This window comes from Mugil cephalus, chromosome 12, assembly GCF_022458985.1.
Source record: "Mugil cephalus isolate CIBA_MC_2020 chromosome 12, CIBA_Mcephalus_1.1, whole genome shotgun sequence".
Classification (NCBI taxonomy): Eukaryota; Metazoa; Chordata; class Actinopteri; order Mugiliformes; family Mugilidae; genus Mugil; species Mugil cephalus.
The window spans coordinates 26,516,598-26,537,769 of NC_061781.1; the positions used below are offsets into that span (position 1 = coordinate 26,516,598).

General features: G+C 40.6%; 2 protein-coding genes across 2 annotated transcripts; both read right to left on the bottom strand.

The window, feature by feature from the left end:
* Positions 1-3,676: 3,676 nt before the first annotated feature.
* Positions 3,677-4,818, bottom strand: LOC125018073 (trace amine-associated receptor 13c-like). Its single transcript, XM_047601718.1, has 2 exons — positions 4,658-4,818; positions 3,677-4,493 (listed from the first exon to the last, which is right to left on the bottom strand). The coding sequence occupies exons 1-2, from the start codon at positions 4,816-4,818 to the stop codon at positions 3,677-3,679; spliced, it is 978 nt and encodes a 325-aa protein (XP_047457674.1).
* A 3,575-nt stretch (positions 4,819-8,393) lies between these two features.
* On the bottom strand, positions 8,394-19,182 carry LOC125018051 (alpha-tectorin-like). Its single transcript, XM_047601689.1, has 19 exons — positions 19,021-19,182; positions 17,484-17,552; positions 17,160-17,257; positions 16,793-17,020; positions 16,599-16,682; positions 15,323-15,428; positions 15,105-15,234; positions 13,755-13,992; positions 12,646-12,802; positions 12,154-12,241; positions 11,993-12,055; positions 11,630-11,832; positions 11,399-11,536; positions 11,059-11,246; positions 10,139-10,293; positions 9,769-10,014; positions 9,513-9,675; positions 9,228-9,345; positions 8,394-8,900 (listed from the first exon to the last, which is right to left on the bottom strand). The coding sequence occupies exons 2-18, from the start codon at positions 17,527-17,529 to the stop codon at positions 9,253-9,255; spliced, it is 2,424 nt and encodes an 807-aa protein (XP_047457645.1). The 5' UTR covers positions 17,530-17,552; positions 19,021-19,182; the 3' UTR covers positions 8,394-8,900; positions 9,228-9,252.
* Positions 19,183-21,172: the final 1,990 nt, after the last annotated feature.

A 21,172-nucleotide genomic window follows, 5' to 3' on the forward strand; every position in this document is an offset into this window, starting at 1 on the left:
GAAGACTCTGCCCAAGAGTGAATGGGAAGATGTGTGGGCCTCACTTGGAGGCATGCTTTATGAACTATCACCCAGAAAGTCTCAAGATTTCTCAAGATGGACCACCTAAGAAGAAAATTCACCTTGTACAGATGGGCTCAGATTCAGAGTCAGATGAAGAGGTGCAACCTGACAGAGAGATACACAGATACAGAGCAGAGCCAAGCATAAGTAAGGGGGACTGCCACATGCAGTGGTGGGCTGCTCATTCAGGAGCACTTGACAAGCTGGCCCTGCTTGCCCACAAATATCAAGCAACTCCGGCATCCACGGATTCATGCGAACGACTCTTCTCAGTTACAGGCCATATTGTTCAAAAGAGACAGTCCGCTCTACATTCAGAAAATGTTAATGGAGAGAGAGAGAGAGAGTTCAGCTGATTTCAATACACGGCCTACCTCCACATTTCCATTGCTAGAAGGTGAGCTGGACGAGGCTAAAGTCAAACTTCCCCTGGTACTTAAACATCCCTCCTCTGTGGTTGGACCAAAGTGGGTGAATTTCAGGATGTTTTGACTAGACAGACGGTACTGAATAGTAGTAAGCTGCTCACTTTTAACTTTCTGCTCTCGTGTCGGTAAATTGTTTTTAATGATGACTGGAAAAGTAATGTCATTCTGGACCAACCCAGAGGTGAGGGCTTTTCTGTCCTTGTTGGGAGAAAACAGTATACAGCGGGAGTTGGACAAGACCTCTTGGAACAACAAGGTTTTCCAGCGGATCGCAGCTGAGATGGTCAGACTTGGCTTTATCAGGACAGAAAAACAAGTGAGGGAGACATTTAAACAATTGAAGGCCGATTATTGGGCAGCCAAAGGGCACAACAATACGAGTGGTGCTGACCGAAATGTGCTGAATTGGTATGAGGTATTTATCTTTTATGATGTTCATTGTGTTTTGCTCGAAAGCTCATAACATTGTTGTTGTTTTCTTTCTTTCACTGGTTGTTGGAACATAACTTTACTGTGTAGCCCGCTGTTGCTAGTAGCAACAAGTGTGGGTGTGGCTAAAGCCCGCAAAACCGGGGGGAGTGGGGGTCACTCCTAAGCAGAGGTAGAGGTAGGTAGAGGTAGGCCGTGTATGGAAATCCAGCTTTGGAGAGACAGTGTGGCCAGCTGCAGAACCTACCAAGACAACTCCAGATCATCAGAACCTCACACTCTTGAGACAGATAAGACACACACACACTCCTCATCTACCCAGGTAGTAGTTATAGGAACTGAGGACAAAGAAACTGAATGGACATTGATGCACTGAATACATACACACACATTGGATCTTTCTTCTTGAACTGAACCTGAACCAGAATATCGAGCAGGAGGGCTCTTGTTCTGTGGACTCTTTTGTTGTGTTTTGTTTTATTTTGTGCCGCCTTTTCATGCTGTTGATGTTTATTGTTTGTTTTGCATTGATATTAAAATATCAGCTGTTCAAATGCCAACACCCACTCCTATTTGTGAGTCACTTCCTGGTGCAACTCCTACCGAACCTAGAGCTATGTGAGTATCCCCTTAACCTCTAAGTCAGGACTAAAGGTGCTACATATGTGTTTATTGTGTTGATGTATTGCTGTTGTATAATTTATTTCTTGATCATGAACTGTGATCCGTACTTTACTAATTTATTGTATTGTTTTATCCTTTGCAGTGCACTGTCATCGGAATTTTATTTATTGAGTAGAGCCTGTGGATGCAAATGATCAGCTCTGCTATAATCCAGCATATTTACAACAGTATTCTCCCATATTGTTGTTGATCATATGTACACTGTCCCTACCTAAATAAGTTTGTCTTATCCTATCTTACTCTGCCAGTCAACATTGACAGGGCTGACATAAAGGTGGTTCGGACATACAGGTGCCTAGGTGTCCAAATCGAAGACAAACTGGGCTGGTTAACCAACTGTGACAACTTTAGGGACAGAGTTGGTTCCACATTATGCTCATTATGCTAAAAATCATTTGATGTGTGTTATAAAATGCTGCATATATTTTACAAGTCCATTGTTGGGACTGTTGAGCTTTCAGTTCTGGGGAGGAGTCTGTACTCTGTGGGGAGTGTAACGGAAAGGTGCTACATGAGGAAGGTACAGAGCATCCTGGCCTGACAGTCACCCCCTTCATCCCATCCTGGCCTGACAATAAAGCAGCAGCAGCCAACAGCTCCTGTCACTGAGCTGCAGGACGGAGCACTTCAGGAGGTCATTGATTCCCACGGCCATTACAATACACAACTTTAACTCTGGTCAAACTAATGGCTTGGCTGATTGCCCTGTCTGTCGCCCATCTGCACACTTTAGACACTCTAACTAACCTTACACTGAGACACTTCAGCTGAATGTTTTATTTACTGTATATTTCAGGTCTTGTTCATGTATGTCATGAATGTTGTTGTCTTGTATGGTGTAATTTCCCTGTGGGGATCAATAAAGTCATCTTGAATTTTTAATCTTGACAGCAACTCTTAGTTACTTTGTTACTGAACTCTTAGTTTAGATTTAGGCTTGTCTAAAAGCTGATTGACATTCTAGTTCATCCAGAATCAAAGCAGCTCAACATGTCATCCACATGTAAACCAACATGGCTTCAGTATTTTGCTGTGCTACCAACAACCAGACATGTAATAGTGACTGAAAAAGGCCCCTGCAACTGAAGTGTTTCTGCTTTTCGTCATTATGCTTTCAATTTCAAATAAATATCTACTTTGACATTTTTGGAGTTTTTTGTTAACTTTTTAGCTTAAACATCTTAACTCAAATAAATAAATATGCTAATATACGTTGTATCTTTCAACTGTATGAACATGTCAAGTGTGAAATCAGGGATTTTACAGAAGGATATGTTCACCTTCAAACATTCAGACTGTAAATAACGTAGCCAGAATGAGATATTGTTTCATCTTTTACTGTAATAACAGCTACAGATGAATGTACGTTTTTTTTCATACAGATGCTACTGTGTTTCTGCTTGGGATTGAATGTCCAGTCAAAGCCAGACTATCCCACACTTGTCAATGCAGAGACCTAAAAAACACACAGAGAACCAGCTTATACCTGCAGGCAGTTAGCCACAACACATCCAGTACGTACCACTGAGCATTACAGGCCGAACATACTTCAGAGATAAGATTTACTGAGATTGTGGAATATTATCTGCAGTAACAAAAAAATCTGCATTTATGCCCCTCGGGGATGAATTAAGTTTTTTTTTTTTTTCATTTTTCTCTGTTTCTGATGCAATTCTGATTACTGACAGAGTGAATATGAAATGTGTGTAAGTCGTAAAAACAATATTGTCACGTTATTCTTCACAATAGTTAATTATTATTCAAGGTTGGTGTCCAACTAAAAGAAAGCAAAACATTTATGATATTTATCATTTGATAGACCCCTGGATATTCATATATTATATTCACCAGCAATAGTTTCTTTAACTGTGGGAAACAGGCATATTACAAATGTAAGTCAAAAAAAAATGCAATGAATAGCAGAGGGTTATGTAGACTGTCTCATACAGTCACTACTCTTCCATGTTTCTTTATCATTGTCCTGCTTTAACCATTTAAGTAATCCACAGTTTTTCTCTGCAGTGTTTTACTTCAAACCAGTCAGTTCAAAAAAGGCCCTCCATAGTTCTACTTTACAGGATGTTGGCATTACAGGAGCCAGGAGTCAGTATTTGAAATGTCACAATAACTTTGATAGATTTTCTGAACCAGGGATATAAAAAGGCGTAGATGATTGGGTTTAGACAGGAGTTAAAATAGAACAGACAAACTACAAAGATAAAGGATGAAGGATTGTACAAAGTCTCCTGTCCTGTGAGTGAAACACAGAAATATGGACAGAAACATGCTAGAAACACAAGTACAACAACCCCAAGAGTCCTGGCTGCTTTCAGTTCAGACTTCTTAGCTGTTACTTTCCCTGAACGCTGCAGAGTAAGAGCTGTAATATTAGAGCGCATGGCACGAGCCTGAGACACAGCCACGACAAATACTCTCAGATACAGAACTATGATGACACTTATGGGCAGAATGAAAGTCAACAGGAGATCTACAAATTGTTTGGTCACGTCAAAATCAATCACACACTCTCCAATGCAGGAATTAAACCTCCCTGGCTGTTTCAGACTCTCCTTCATAAACACTAATACATAGAAGAGAGAACAGATCCAACACAGAGTGACACAGATCTGAACTCTCCTCTGAGTGACTTTGGTGGGATAATGTAAAGGATAACAAATGGCAGCATAGCGGTCAACAGATATGAGCACTAAGGTTCCTACTGAGGAAGACACAATCACTAAGTCAAAAACTGAATAAATGACACACACCAGGTCACCAAAATACCAGCATCCTTCTATGAGTGTGATCTGAAAGATCACGAGGAGGCTCACGAAGAAATCTGAGACAGCTAGAGAGAGGAGGAGGAGGTTGTTGGGAGTGTGGAGCTGCCTGGAGAAGGAAGAAAGAAACACACTTCTTATTATTGCTGGTAGTGATTATTATCTAAACAGATAACCCACATTAGATCATTAAGCATTCAAGAACATTTCTATTGAAGCTACTTCCACAGTCATATCTGTCCAGTTTGATAAAGAGATGAAATAAGTGTCTACTTGAAGTGGGAGATGGAGATGATGACGAGCAGGTTGAGAGCTGCAGTCAGTAGAGAGATGGAGGACAGGATAATGTGAATACACACAATGTCAACGTGAGAACGCTTTAGCTTCCTGCAGGAGGTGTTGAGCTGTGGAAAACAGAGTTCATCTCCCTCCATTGTCAGAGAGAGGAGGAGAGATCTGCTGAGCTCTGGCAGCCTCCTGGCCTCAATTCAGAGTCTTATTGTTTATGGAGCTCTTCTGACCCTCCTCTAAGATTCTTGGAGGACCAATGTCCCTCCTCCGTTGTTGTGTAGATGTTACCCACAAGGGCTTTGAGGTCACTGTTCATGATTTGTCATCAACTTTGCAATGCGTTGAATCTACCAGGGGTGGCACAGCAGCTCGGTGGCTAGCGCTGATACCCTGGGTTCGAGTCCAGCTCGGGTCTTTCTGGTTGGGTGGAGTTTGCATGTTCTCCCTGTGTCTGTGTTGGTTTTCTCCGGGTGCTTTGGTTTTCACCCACCTACAAAGACATGCTCGTTAGGTTAGGCCAATTTGTGACTCTACATTGAGGTGTGCAGCTCATCACCCTCAGAGCTGCTCAAGGTGACATTTCACTAGCAGTAAAACTAAATCACTTCTTTCTACTTCTATTTCTGTGAAATGAAATTAACTGAGGCAGTTATACCACACTTTATGGCCAACAAGAGGAAGGAAGGAAGGCAGTCGGATCTGATTGTGTCCCTGCACTTTGTCTTGAAGGACTGTGTGTTACAAGTGGTTGGGGTCTTCACCAAGGTCCTCGACTGGTTCCTTGTCCAAGAACACCATCCCTTATTGCCTCCATCATTGCCTCTCGACCCATTGAATGAATAATTTACCTCGTGCTCCACCTGTCCTGTGCTGTGCACTTTGGAATAAGGGATAGGATCAACTAAAAAAAAATCAAAAGTTGTGGGGTGTTGTTCAATGATAATTTTTGTTGGTTTATTTGCAAATATTCCACAGCAGAAGCCAAATGATAAACACCAATGGAAGAGAGAAGGTAAGGAAACAATTGTTAGCATGTGGCATGCATAGAATGGACACATGAAATGTCAGCAGTTTGCTCCTAAGTTCTGTTCAGTGGCCCACTTTAAGATAAACTTTCCATGAACTTATACTACAGGCCAAAAGTTTGGAAGCAACTTCAAGTTTCTGTTCACAGTGTCTTTCTTAAAAACCATCAGTTCTTCTGGGATGTATTTAGTACATGATTAAACTTTGTTTTTAATGATTTTCCAATGATTTTCCTCAGTAATAATTATAATATACACATAGAAATGTGTCATATGTGCAAAGTGAGCATATGTACATAACTGCAATGTATATGTATATATGTGTGTGTGTGTGTGTGTATATATATATATATACACTCTCTCAACAAGTCCATTGTTGAGAGTGTTGAGCTTTTGGTCCTGGGGAGGAGTCTGGACTCTGTGGGGACTGTCACTGAAAGGTGCTCATGAGGAAGGTACAGAGCATCCTGGCCTGACAGTCACCCCCTTCATCCCATCCTGGCCTGACAGGAAAGCAGCAGCAGCCAACAGCTCCTGTCACTGAGCTGCAGGACGGAGCACTTCAGGAGGTCATTGATTCCCACGGCCATTACAATACACAACTCTAACTGTGGTCAAACTAATGGTCTGGCTGATTGCACTGTCTGTCGCCCATCTGCACACTTTAGACACTTCAACTAACCTTACACTGAGACACTTCAGCTGAATGTTTTATTTACTGTATATTTCAGGTCTTGTTCATGTATGTCATGAATGTTGTTGTCTTCAATGGTATAATTTCCCTGTGGGGATCAATGAAGTCATCTTGAATTTTTAATCTTGAGAGCAACTCTTAGTTACTTTGTTACTAAATTCTTAGTTTAGGTTTAGGCTTGTCTAAAAGCTGATTGAAATTCTAGTTCATCCAGAATCAAAGCAGCTCAACATGTCATCCACATGCAAACCAACATGGCTTCAGTATTTTGCTGTGCTACCAACAACCAGACATGTAATAGTGACTGAAAAAGGCCCCTGCAACTGAAGTGTTTCTGCTTCTCGTCATTATGCTAATTTCAACTAAATGTCTACTTTGACATTGTTGGAGTTTTTTGTTAACTTTTTAGCTTAAACATAAAACAAAAGAACTGATCAGTAATTGTGGTCATCTTAACTCAAATAAATAAATATGCTAATATACGTTGTATCTTTAAACTGTAAGAACACGTCAAGTGTGAAATCAGGGATTTTACAGAAGGATATGTTCACCCCTTCAAACATTCTGGCTGTAAATAACATAGCCAGAATGAGATATTGTTCATCTTTATACTGTATACGGCATACAGCTGAATGTAACGTTGTGTTTTTCATGACAGATGCTACTGTGTTCTGCTTGGGATTGAATGTCCAGTCAAAGCCAGACTATCCCACACTTGTCAATGCAGAGACCTAAAAAACACACAGAGAACCAGCTTGTACCAGCTTTCACCATTAATCCACGTTTTTTCTCTGCAGTGTTTTACTTCAAACCAGTCAGTTCAAAATGGCCCTCCATAGTTCTACTTTACAGGACGTTGGCATTACAGGAGCCAGGAGTCAGTATTTGAAATGTCACAATAACTTTTATACATTTTCTAAACCAAGGATATAAAAAGGCGTAGATGATTGGGTTTAGAAAGGAGTTAAAATAGAACAGAGACCCTGCAAAGATAAAGGATGAAGCACTGATCAAATTCTCCTGGTCTGTGAGTGAAACACAGAAATATGGAAAAAAAACATGTTAGAAACACAAGTACAACAACCCCAAGAGTCCTGGCTGCTTTCAGTTCATTCACCAATGTCCCTCCTCCGTTGTTGTGTAGATGTTACCCACAAGGGCTTTAAGGTCACTGTTTACAACTAAAAAACTGATTTTTGTTAAAATTGCTAAAGGTTTGCTTTGACTGTGGCCGAGATGACTGGGTTAGCAGAGCTGAAGTTCTCATGGGGTGTCCCTAGTTTGCAGTGCTCAGTCCCTATTAAGATACTGGTCCAAGGAAGTAGAGAAACAAGAGATACAGTCATGGATCAAGGCTTATTCATGGTAGTACTTGTGGTCCAATCCAACAGACAGCAAAATTACAGCAAACTGCTGAAGAAGTAAATTCTGTGTGCATCACAGTTTGTTTTGTCTGAGGCTGTGAAGAGGCAGACCAGTCAGGTGTCCATGTTGATTCCTGTCCACTGCTGTCATGACTCATATTTTCCTTAACATCACATGAATGGCCAGGTTCAATGCTTAATTGGTAAACATGTAATCTAGAATTCAGTACGGAGAAAGATAAGCTGGTGGAGACAGTGTGATGCTTTGCCCAGTGTTCAGCAGGAGGATCTTGGTTCCTTCCATTTACGTGGATGTGCATATAGCACCTACACAAACCTTATTGCAGGATAGTTTGAGGAGAGAACAGTGAGGTCAAGGTGTTCACTTGACATGGGATTTCCTCAAATCTCAATCAAATCCAGCCCCTGTGTGACCACATACCACAGCACACCTTTCAGAGGTCTAGAGGAGTCTCAAAAGGTCAGTGTTGCGTTGGTTCAAAAGTGGAACTTAGACAATAGAAACACGTCATAATGTTAAAAGTGAGCAGTATAAAAAAATAAAATGATGCACTGGGGAAACTTTGGCAAGTTTGTGCATGCCCAAGAAAAGCAAAAATCAGATGACATTTCAGGACACTTAAGCTTTTTATTGAGATTATAGTCAAGGCAAATGATAAAAATGCAGCATACTTTGGCAGCAGATTGAAAGTTACATTTTTTAAATTCAGCCTGCAACTATTAGTAAAACCCTATATATATCTAGTCTTGGATTATAGCAATTAGAACAAAAGGTACCGTTGCTCTTCACAAAATCAAAAAAACGTACAAGATAACGTCTTGCATCTTCATTTCATCTCCACTTTATCAACCCATAAAGTAGTGAGAAAGGCCCAGGCACACATTTTGATCACACAACTTCCACAAACGATTTGTTCACATATTCTCTGCTCAAGGTGGAGTTGTTGGTTTGCCTCTTTAAAACAGTACTGGAGGGTCTTAATCATGAAACAAGGCTGAGAAAATGTTTAACCTCGATGTAACACATGCATATGCAAGACTGGCCAGCACTGATACATGACTCCTCATTAGGATGATGACGAAACAGGCATCTGTTCAAGCTTGTTGGTCAGTTCAAGTGCCTGTGAAAACCAAAGAAGATAATCAAATCATTGTTGGTTTATGTGTTTTGCTGAATGACCTTCTGTATTTGTTAAGGATGTCCCAATCACTTTCTTTGATTGATCCGTCCAGTGCTTCTTTTTATATTCAGTACCAGCTGATCCAAGTGACAATTGTCCTAGAGTTAACTGGATTCAGTCCAATAAATATTTTTGTTAAAGTTAATATAGTGTGGAGGACTGGCCGTGTTACCTATCTCCCAATGCTGAACGGGACATCCAAAGTGTTTTTGAATGTGTTTATATATTTAAGAAACAGATTATTTTGCCTGTCTATAATTTACTTACCAGCTGGAATAGAGTTGAATTTATCTTAATAAGTCCAGGCCATGCTAATGATGGCCGGGTTTTCATCCTCATATTTTGCCATGGCAGATCTGCGTCTTCTCTGAGCCTGGTTGCAGGTCTGGGAGGCAGTCAGAGGTCAAAGTCAGAGGTTCAGTTGTAAAAGTTGTTTCAGTATAAGCTTTTGAGGCCCAGCTGATGCATCCACATAAATATATGATTGAACATTCTTAAATTTGAAACTATAGATATTTGTGAATTTTTGAAAGATTCAGAAAGTGGATGTACCGGTGTGCAGGTTTTGCTTTGCTTGACACACAGCTCTACTTTGCAGTGCAGGTAGACATCACCAGTATTTCCAGAGAACTGGAACGCGTTGAAAGAGAAAGAACTGGAAGTTCCCATTCCATTGCCATCCACCTTCACCGTCTGGTCTGCATGGTTAGGGCAGCTGCTCAAAAACAGGAAAGCAGATATGACAGCGATTGGCCGTTAACAACAAAGACCAACTTGATTACATCATGAGAATCTCTGTGTTTCTCACCCTTTTATGATGAGGTCATATCTCAGGCTTCCACTCGGTGAGGGTTGATCAGTTGCCCAGCAGGAGTCAGTCACCACTACAACCATTTCTTCATCTAGTCCTTCGGTCTTCAACTCTACCCAGAGTTTTTCATTGAGTTGAATGTCGGTGCTTGACTCAATAGCTTGCATGTGGTCTGGGCTGGCGTAGGCATTCATGGTCAGATTGTAATTCCATTCTCCTGAGGCAATCTGCTGGATCACAGAACTGGAAAAGGAATACATAGTTGGCACTTATTTGCTCCATTCACAAAAGTCCATTCAGTCAGCCTTCACTTGATAACTAAAAGGATAGCACATCTGGAGCTAGATGTCATACATCTACCACATACCTGTGTTTAAGTTTGATTGCCAAGGTGTTGACATCTGGCTGAGTGTAATAGCAGGTGAAGTCTATATGCACAAGGTCGTGACGGGTGATGAGGCCAAACATGGAGATGTTCTGTGTCATGATAGTGTTCTTGTAGATAATATGGCTGTTGTTTGCCTGCAGGTTCACATGGACATACCAATAAATTCATGATTCAAGTTACTGCAATAGTTACTGCAAGTTTAGATGGAATTTGAATAACAATTCATATTGCCACAGTTCAAGTTATCCACTTGTGGTTGATCCAGGGAGGTGCAGACTTCAGTTCAGTTTTGTGAGAGTAACCACTCGAAGCTACGTTTGTGTTGTTTATATTTCTGGCAATAAATGCCCACAACTATGCTGAAAAGGCTGCATATGTCCTGCTATGTTACACAATTGTTTGATCTTATTGGTTTAATTGCTTGAGAGAGAAGCGGTTCATCATATCACCTCCCAAGTGTTGTGTTCTAAGTACTGGTACCAGTCCATTATGACTTCCTGTTAAACCTGCCATCCTGTGTCCCAGACCAGGGGTGCCAAACGTACAGCATACCAAAACCAGCCCACCAGAGGGCCCAATCTGGCCAATTTTGGATGAATTTGCAAAGTATGAAAATAGAGCAATTTTTCAAGAAAATTGGCACCTATTTGAAATGTTTCCACTAGGGGTCACACCGATCTAGTCACAGAAATGGACATTACGCAACACTGAGACCCAGAGCTAGACTGCAGATGGCAGGGATGTGCTGAAATTGCTTAATTTATATATATATATGTTTATTATTTTTTTTAAAGGATAACTCATTAAACTTAACCATTTTCACAATGTACTAAACCTGAACTAAAGTGAGTTTGACACTCCTGATTTGGACACTGAAAGAGATAGACGGAGATACACACCATAATCACTGCACCACAAGTATTGTCGCTGTTGAAGTTGAACGTGACCATGTGGGTCTGGTTGTGTATTTTGCCTCTACAGGTCCTGTCGTTGAGGTGTAAGAGCGAGTAGTCAATGCCTTTGTCCTCCAAGAGACAGTTAGCCAGAGTTACCGTAGCAGACTTTTTCCCACAGACAGTCGGCTCACCTGGATGACCAGAACATTAAGTTTGACATTAAAAACCTTTTAGGTTTGGTTTCACATTGCTAGGCCCTTTGACTATGTTGTTTTCTCTTCTTGCTTTTAGGATTTTTACAAGTTAAATCCTAAATCTGAAACTCTTTCTTGTGTCAGCTCACCAAAACTGCTTGTTGGTTTGTACTTTGCGGCAAAGATGGCCCGACAGTGGCAGCGAGTTTCTCCACTAACACTGTCCACACCACAGAACTCATGAGCACTGCAGAACTTGTCCTGACAGAAAACTTGAGGAACATCAGCTGCAAAAATAAACCCACAGATAATATGAAGAGAGATTTAAATGTTGTGTTTAATGTTTTTGTAACCAATAATAGAAAATAAAGCTCTCTTACAACAGCTGGTCTTTGCCCTCCACTCCTCCACTGTGACATTGCCCTGATAACTGCAGGCTCGGACGTAGGCCTCTAGGAACTGGCAGTCGAGATGATCCACTGCAGGGTATTTGCACAGTGTTTGAGTACAGGAAGTTACGAAGGGCTCTGGGTCAACATATGAGTTGCAAGCACTGAAAGGAGCCTGCTTCAGGACGTTACACCTGTGCAGCGACAGAGAAAAAGGAAATAGGACAAGAATATAACAATTCCACCGGGAAGATAAGGCTCAGGTTTGCATGAACAAATGATCTGTAATATGTTTATATGTTTATATGTCTGTTATTGGTCGTGGTCTTCTTAATTTGTCTACCCTGTGCTTACCATCCAGTGATGGTGTTGCAGTTGACTGTGCCATCAGCAGCTTCATTATGTTTTATCTTGCAGCTGAGGGGAAACAAAGGGGATAAACAGACGAAAACCGGTCGGTAGGTTCGTTCAGAATGGCAGCGGTGGTGCATGTGTTATTGTGTTGAAGGTCTTACTCAGTTGCACTGTGTTCAGAGACCCTTTCTTCACTCAGTGTTGACCCAGAATCACCACATAAACCATTCACAGGTGCTCCATCTGGTCCTGGAGGGTTTCAGGAAACGATGTGGAAAATATAAAGAAGCTTTGAAGATGGAGGTATACACTGCTTTTAACTTAAGGCATCTCTGATTTCAGTCTTTGTTGGTAGATTAGAGCTTTTGAATATATAATACACCTGGCTGACACCTTTCAGGTTCCCCTGTTAGCTTTGTCACATGTCAGACCTGAATGAATTTGACACCGTGGCTCTGCCCACCCTAATTATGACAGCACCTGAGTGGGTGTGTGGAGTCATTAGCGTCTTTGTGGTCCCATTGTCAAAGGGGAGAGCTGCCATTGTGAAATCACCCAGTGTTACCCTACTAAACATATAAGACCATATTCAGTGTGATATGGGAAGAAACATGTAGACTGGCTTCAATCATAAAGATTTCATCTGTGCGTACCTGTCATGTGTATTAGTGCGGTGTAGCCATCAAAGAGGATGGAGATGCTGTAGTTGGAGGACGTAATCTTAGCAGTCACGCCTGTCCGGTCCTTAGAGAGCTCCACACCGTACACCACCTGAGTCGTGGCACTGAGCATCACGTTCTTGTTATTAACCTTCAGCGCAGCAGAAGGACAAAGTGGAGGACAGATTTACGCTTCAAGTAAGTAAGTAAAACATTATTCATATAGCACCCATCACAGCATGAATGCACAGGGTTCTTTAGAATAAAAACAAACAATCTACAAAACATATAAATAACATTAAAATAAAAATGTGGATCAGAGTGAGTGGCTGGAGGAGTAGGGGTGACTGTGTTCAGAGATGTAAACCAGAGCTTGACCATGGAGTGCTCCTTGGGGAAAGGTGATGACTGAATCCTGAATCCTGACCAAGAGCCAGTGCAGAGGAGCTAGGATGGGGGTGATGTGGCATGACTTCTTTGACCTGGTGAGCAGCCTGGCTGCAGCATTATAGACTAGTGTTGTCATACAGTGTCATTTAACAATACCACAGGAGAACTGATCAATCACACACTGCCACTTGTATCTGGATTTAGAGAGGAATCAGTGGAATCTGATACCAATGAATGCTTCCAAAACAAATAGAAGCGTAATGTGACACAGAGTTGAAATGCAGACATATGCTGTATGTCTGTGTCCATTTCAGACACTGCATACGTTGCTGTAATTACATGAATCCAGACTGAAGTGTTTTTGCTGTTACCAGATGCAAAATGTTAAAACTGTATATATATAAGCTATGATGTGTGGATAAAATAGTGAACAAAAAAATCATGTAGGGAGGTCCATAAACCTAACAGTTTGAATCATGGACAAAGAATGAAATGGAGGGATTACTGTGACTGACAGTAAAAGCCAAACTATCAAACTAAATGTTATCCATGCCACCTCCACTACCCAACTCTATGGAGCTTTAGTAGCCCAGAGTTTAAGGCTTCTACAACATAATGTTCCTGTCGAGCCAGGGATGTTTTTTTGCATGATTTGAAAAATAATGTGTGACTAGGCTACCAGAGGTACTGTTGCAGTATGGTGGGTAACTTACCTGAACTTTACTGCCTTGTTCCAGAGAAATCTGAACACCATCTGTCTGCAAGATCACACGGTCCAGAAAACTAACGTCTTTACGACGTCTTTCCTTGAAAACACCCAGCACCTGGAAGCCTGGGATGGTGGAGGGCTTCAGCAGAGTGTATCCACAACGATCGGGGACAGAGTGAACTCTTCCAATGAAATCGACAACAGCTGATCCAGTCACAGAGCACACAGTGTTTAAGATGCAACTGAAAGAGGTGAGGACAGAAATTAATACATTCAGCAGATGTGGAAATAGTGGTGTTGTGATCAGAGGATCCTGTTTTCCTTCTGTTTTTCCGCATCAAGCAGTTTGGTAGAGGACTATGAAGCGACATAATGGCCTATCTCAGCAACTATAAAACATTTAATTATGTTATCTAAAATTATTACAGCTTTCCTCTGGCAAGAATCACTGGAATTTTATCATAATAGTCCAAAAAACAAAACAAAACAAAAAAAAAATGTAGTGCTGCCCAAGAATCTGTTTAAATAAAAGGGATAAATAATTATGGCCATGGAGCAACACACCGAGGCACTGGCCCCTACAGCTATGAAATTATGCGTTTCTTCTTATTTTTTATTTTTCCTCTTCCTCCCTTTTTTCAACCCTTAACTCTTATATAGCCATTATATATCAAAACGTGCTGCTTGATCAGGATCGGTGTACTCTTACTTTTCTCTACCAAATACAAATTTCTTGCGACGTAAGCAAAAAACTGCAAAGAAAATTGCATTGAAAAGAATGGGGGGAGAAAAGAGCGAAAAAGAAAAATCAATGGAGTTTTTCAAATGTCTACTGCTCAGGCATACTCTCATTTATGTCACAACAACGCACACCAACACACACACACATACAGGTAACTTGTCATCACAGTTACAGATACTCACACACCAAAACACACATGTGTGCGTATGTGTGCAGTGTGCTCTTTCACACACACACACACACACACGCACGCACACAATAATGTATAAAGGATGAAATAATGATAGGCGGCTCTAATAAAGTACATATTCATAATGTAATATCAGTAACAATATTAATGCTATTCTTATTGTAACCTTTACAAAAATGGAAAGTGCATGAAGGCTGCCATTTTGGATAAATGGATAAATCCGCCCGGGGTCAAGTATTACAGTGTACACCGTGTACAGTGTAAAAAAATGTTGTTACTGACTACATGGGTGGAGCATAGGACTGAATGTGTCAAATATGATATATGAGCGAGTGTGGAAATATTTCTTCTCCTTCGCCTGGCTCGGTTTGTGGCGCTTCAAATTTGGGACAGTTGCAGTTTTTCCTTTGTTTATTATTTACCTGTCATTTCCCTGGCAGCGCTCCATGGGACCACAGTCACTAACGGCGCTCACGACCCCATTCACGTCACAGGTTACAGTGGAGCAGATGTCTGGGTTCCTTACTGTTGTATTTGTCTTATAAATGACACCTACCAGTTAGGAAAAATAAGGCATTTAAATAACAGCTATAAAAACAGAACAAAGCACAAGCCTTACAATTGCACAAAATTTATCGACCTGAGAGTCTGCATCCGCTCACATCTGTGATGACGCCTTTGATCGTCTCAGCTGTCTGGAATCTCTGTTTAGAAACTGTGAGGCCGTCGACCAGAGCATCTGCCTCCTACAAATGTGGATAAAACGAACAGAAAAAGCTCTGTATTAAATAAATTTACCAATTTCCTTTATGTAGTCATGTGATGTATAAATTTGCAGGGATTTGACCACCCGAGTACAAAGAATGGACTAAAAACTGGTCCAGACAGTTTGAAAGTAGTTGTATTCAACTTCATCATGTGAGGTAGCTAAAATCATCTGTCCAACCTGAGAAAAATAAAAGCCCCATGCACTCAGTAAAAAAGAAAACATTTGTCTCAGGCGAAAGAAGAAGAAGACCTCACATTGACATATATCCTGGGTGATCTGATCATAAGTGGCCTGTTGTAAATACAGGTGTGAACACACCCAGGATGTATTAGATCTGGTCTCCACATGTGGAGGTGTGGAGGTGGTCTGGGCCATGTGACCTCATTCCTTTGATTAGTGAGCCCTGGGTCCCATTAAAGACCAGTTACTCACTGTAGAAGAGTTTATTTCATTCCTTCAACCACTAGTAGAAATGATCACCTTAATAAGTGATGTCTCTTTACTAGTAATGGAAGTCATTTAAAATATTCTGGCCTTGGAGCTGTTAACTAACAAGAAATACAGGAGAACTTAACCCATGAGAGACTTTCCATTTTGTTCCAGCTGTTCCTGGTTCTGGTCCAGTGGTAGGAAGAGATCCATTAGAGACAGCAGCTGATACAATGTTCTACTGACCACATACATGGTGGCGCTGTTTATTTACACACAAACCGAGATCAGAGCTCAAGTGGTGGCTGGGGATGTATGCGGAGACACATTTTAATAAAGACCAGATGTGAACACACAAACTTAAAGTTCGGATTTCCCAGGCTGGATGGTAATGCAAGGACTTTGGCTGGTACCTGGGCTTAATTACTTCAACCAGCCACACCTGAAAAGGTATGCAGAAAACACATGGCTGGAGAGGCCTGAAGATGTCACTACTGTCCTGCTGTTTGGGTTTTTAATGTCATTTACTAAAATTAGCTTTGCATTTTTGTAGCTCTGATGTCTGGTCAATTTGAAGCCATCAAGTCTTGTCATAATATTTTTAAGAAAGGCCTTCCCTTCATACTTTATGAGGATAGACGTAGATGCTAACCAACTAATTCCTGGTATTGTAACATCTCCATAGATATCCAATTCAGATTATGACATATGCACTTACCACTTCACTGCTTGTGTACCCAGAGTATGTCTTGATTGCCAGAATTGCTTGGGCCCCAAAATTGCCAAGTTCAACTTGTTCAATCTGACCACAGGAAATAGTTTGAAATATTCCGTGTTATTACGCGTTGGTGATGATGTTGATATAATAGTACAGAAAGTAGAAAACACACAAGAAATCAGAAATACACTCACCTCAGAGTGTTGGCTGTCTCTCAGTGGTATTATGTTGACACAGTGTCCAGCTCCCTTCAAGTTGGGTAGAAGCTTATGAACCCCCGACCCAGTTGGGATTTCTCTGGAAAGCACTGCCAGGTTTCCTCGGTCAGCCGTCCCTCCAGACATCAGGATACAGTCGTTTTTGATTCCAGGCTTGTATAAATTGTTGAAGCAGACTGCAAATCTGTTTTGATTGAAGGTCACCTGTTCAAGAAGAGGTAGCACAGATCAGGATAATCTAGTTCTGCAGCCACATCTCTACTTTCTTATTCTTCTTGTCCTGAAGAACTATAAAAACCTTTAGACTATGTTTCAAATCTTAAGACAATTGTGTCTTACTCACATAGACTTTGTCGTATTTCTGTCCATAATAGGTGATGGGGCACGAGGTGATGTTCATCTCCCCAGAGCTGATGAAAGTCTTGTTTGCTGTTGTAGCCCCTGAAGATATGGAGACACAATATAGCGGCAATGACGTAAGACCAGGTATTACACAACACAGTATTTTATTTAAGTTTTAGGCACATGAGTAGAAAACAGGAACTTTCAGCTTTGATTTGTTGAGTCGGCAAAATGAAATGTGAAAAGTGAAAAGCAACAAATTGTAGTTTTTTTATTAACATGACACAGTGAGTATTCAGGTGTTTGTGATGACAAGCTTTGTTACCGCTCAGCATGCAGAATGCAGCCACGTAAAGCAGGAATTCAACCATGGTCGTAGTCTGCTTATCGGGAACTGAAAAAAAATAAATAAAGTGTTGTTTTTCTTTCTTCTGGTAAAAAAAGACTTGACAAGAACAACTTTGAGAGAACAGTCAAATGAAACTTTTACGTTTAAAAATCTTCCACCACCTCAGTTTAAAGCCAGTTTAAAGTCGTGGGTCTTAGTTTTTACTGTAAAAAGGGGACTTGAACACACAAAGCACTATTATGACTCCCAGGCCTCACACGTGAATATTTCCTTGTTTCTGTCACATTTATTTTTGCCCAAAACAGCAGAAATTTATTCGGCATTCAAATCGAATCAAAATCAAATAAAACTTTATTTGTATGGCACTTTTCATACACATGTAACACAAAGTGCTTCACATGGATTAAAAAGCAAAAGAAACAAAGGTCCTCACAAGGAAACACTGGAGAATTAAAACAGTAAAATGTGATAAGAACTAAAAAAAAAAAAAAAAAGAAGACTAAGTAAGATATGAAAATCTGATGAAATAGGATTAAAAATTAAGATGGATGAAATTGTATAAAAGCCTGAATAAAAAGATGAGTCTTGAGCCTCTTTTTAAAAGTATCCACAGTCTCTGTGGCCCTGAGGTTTGGTTAAAAGTCCAATGCCGACAGACCTCAGGGTCTGTGAGGGCTGATACGGCAAAAGCATGTTAGACAAATAAGAAGCCCCAAAACCATTATGACATTTAAAAACAATGTATTATAAAACCTTATAATCCATCCTGAAATGCACAGGGAGATAATTCAGTGATTTTAAAACTGGTGTAATGTGTTCCCGGCCTCTAGTCCTCATCAGCACTCGTGCGGCTGAATTTTGTAATAATTGTAGATTGGAAATGGCAGACTCTGGCTTTATTCTTAAGATCAAAAAATAAATAAATCTTTCTCATGTTTTTCTTATGTAGAATAAAACTAAGCTCAGTCAAAAATCACACCCACGACTGAAACCTCTGTTTTGTCCTGGTTGAGCTGCAGGACAAAAGCGCATCTATATGTCAACCTAGACTGATCAGTAAAAATCTCTTCTTTCCCACCTGACAATATTGATGGATTGTGCCTGATTGTGAAGTGAATGTCTTTAACAAGAACATTACCAAACCTCTTTACGTGCAGCAATGCTGTGTGCAAACCAGAAAGTTGCTGCAATTTTAAATTTTACAAAAACAACTGTTGTACAAGTGAGTCATACCTTGAACAGCAATTCCATAGTTTAACATATGAAAAAAGAATGATGCCTGGTTTGCTACTCAGTTCTTTTAAGGGTATTGTGATTTATGTATGAGCTGTGTTTCACATTACTGAAACGGAGACACTTTGTGTGTCTTTGTCTCTGCACAGCTGCACAAAGAGCTTAACTGACAATAAACTCTTATTTTGTAGCAAAGTGTCAGAATAATGCAAGAAAAATTAAAAATTTAAAAAAAAAAAAAATAGAAATTGTGCAAATATAAAGTTTCTAGGTGTCTTACCCTGTGAAGGAATTGTGGGAAAGTAGAAAAGTGGATCAGTTGTGTATCTGAGATGCTGCAGCTCTCTGACTGAGCTTCCTTATCCTTGTGTGTGGACGACACAGCCTTTTGTCTGTTCTATAAACCTCCTGACTGTGAAAACATTCTCACAGATTCTTGCAACCTTTGTCTTCCCAAACTAGCTTCTGTCACGAAATGTTCCAGTTTCCAAATACTCTGTAATTAAGGGGGACTTGCTCATTAAGGCATTAAGGTGATAACAGCTTGACAAGGTCAAGTGTTGACTTATCACTGCTTCACTCCTGTCATGATCAAATCTATTTCGACGGAGCACAGAAACTTATTGAGCACCTGCTGGAATATTTTATGAGTCAGTAAAATGCATAAATTGAGAATTAATACAAAGAATTGTAGCTTAAAGAAAAACTTTTATGTTGTATGTTGCAAAATATTGGTATTGACGTGTCTCTCATGTGAAAATAGGCAGGCACTGATTGACTTGTTTTTGTCAGGTGCAGAGAGAAACAGTCTGAGCCGAGTCTATATTTAGATTTCAAAAGGACTTCTTTGTGTGTGATCTATAATGAGTTGGACAGGTAGGTCTATAAGTGTTTTTAAGAAATGCCCCAGGACAAATGTTCGTGTTCAGTCACTAGAGTTCTGGTCTGGAATGTAACAGGACAGGAAAGTTTGACAGCGTCATTGTCACAAGTCATGTCACTGAAGATTTTTACCTACAGGGAAGAATGGGTGACAGATGAAGAGCTCAGGTGTGGTCGACCAGTCAGAAACAGCATGTTATGCAATGTGACAGAAAGACACAGAAACCTCTGTTACAACCCGGCTCAGTGGTTGCAACAAAAAACAGGGAGGGACAAGAGCGGGAGCGAGTTTACCAATAATTTATTTAACAGAAAATAATCAAATGCTCAAACATAGCAGGTTAAACCGAAACAAACGACAAAAGCATAGAAGCTGGCTGTGAGTTGTGAGCTGCAGAACACCGGGCCCAGGTGCTCCGTCACACACTCAGGCACTCGGGTTCCATGGCAACCTCAGAGAAACACAGGTATTGAGACACACCCAGCTTACTTCATTTTCACTATTCAGACGCCCACGAGGGGTCGTCACACCTCAGAGTTCATATTTCACATTAATTCATGACAGTAGTTAAAATTTAAATTTAACTAATTTTTGTCTTTTTTATTTTCTTCTTTCCTCCCCGCTCAGATTAGATTTGTTGTTTGTTTGTTTGTTTTTAGTTCAGGTATAATGCCATGCATGAACTTGCAGACATTTCATTCAATGCGCCCAGTCTGTCTGGCAATTTACTGTGAAAAATAGCAAAATGACATTTTTATAGAGTTTATAGGCTTTCATAAAGACAACATTGAAAAATGTACACTTGTGTTAATTTTGATGTAGCAATTAATGTTTGTTTGAAAGCTGACGTGGAGCACAGAGAGTTAGTGGTGGATAGCGGTTGGTGTCATTTGCCTGGCTATCGGCCATTGTTCTCCAGGATCACAAGCATATAACACTACAACAACACTTTTGATGTGAGATCCACTTTGCTGGGCAGAGATATGCCTGACAAAGCTGAATCAATGGTTTGGAATGAGATGTTAAGCCACTTAGGATTGTATCAGCCCTAACATACCTATCCCTTGGATCTCCAAAAGAGAGCAGCTGTTGGTGGAAGGTTTGTTCTTAAAAGGGCTCGACCAGAATCGGCTTATTTCTGTCATGCATGCAGGGACTACTAGTGAGGAACAGGAGTAGACCACACTGGTCTCATCATAACCATTAGCTTGTGTTTATGTCAGCTAGCAGCACTCATATGAGTTTGAGTGCTGCTAGTATTAACTCTCCCAGCGAGTTCAGATAAGACACCAATCAGATAAGACACCAAATCATGCACAAGCCAGTAGCCATTCCTCTGTACAATGAAATGCTCAACCTTCTGGCAGCTGTGGCTCAATTCATAAAGCAAGTTGTCTACAACCCTGAGGGTTAGTGGTTCAACTCCTGGTGCATGAACCACATGCTAAAGTTTTTTAGAGCAAAACACTGATAACGATAACTGATAACAGTAGATATGTCACTGTAAATACAAGACTGCTTACCATGTAGATCATCCCCTACTACGAGT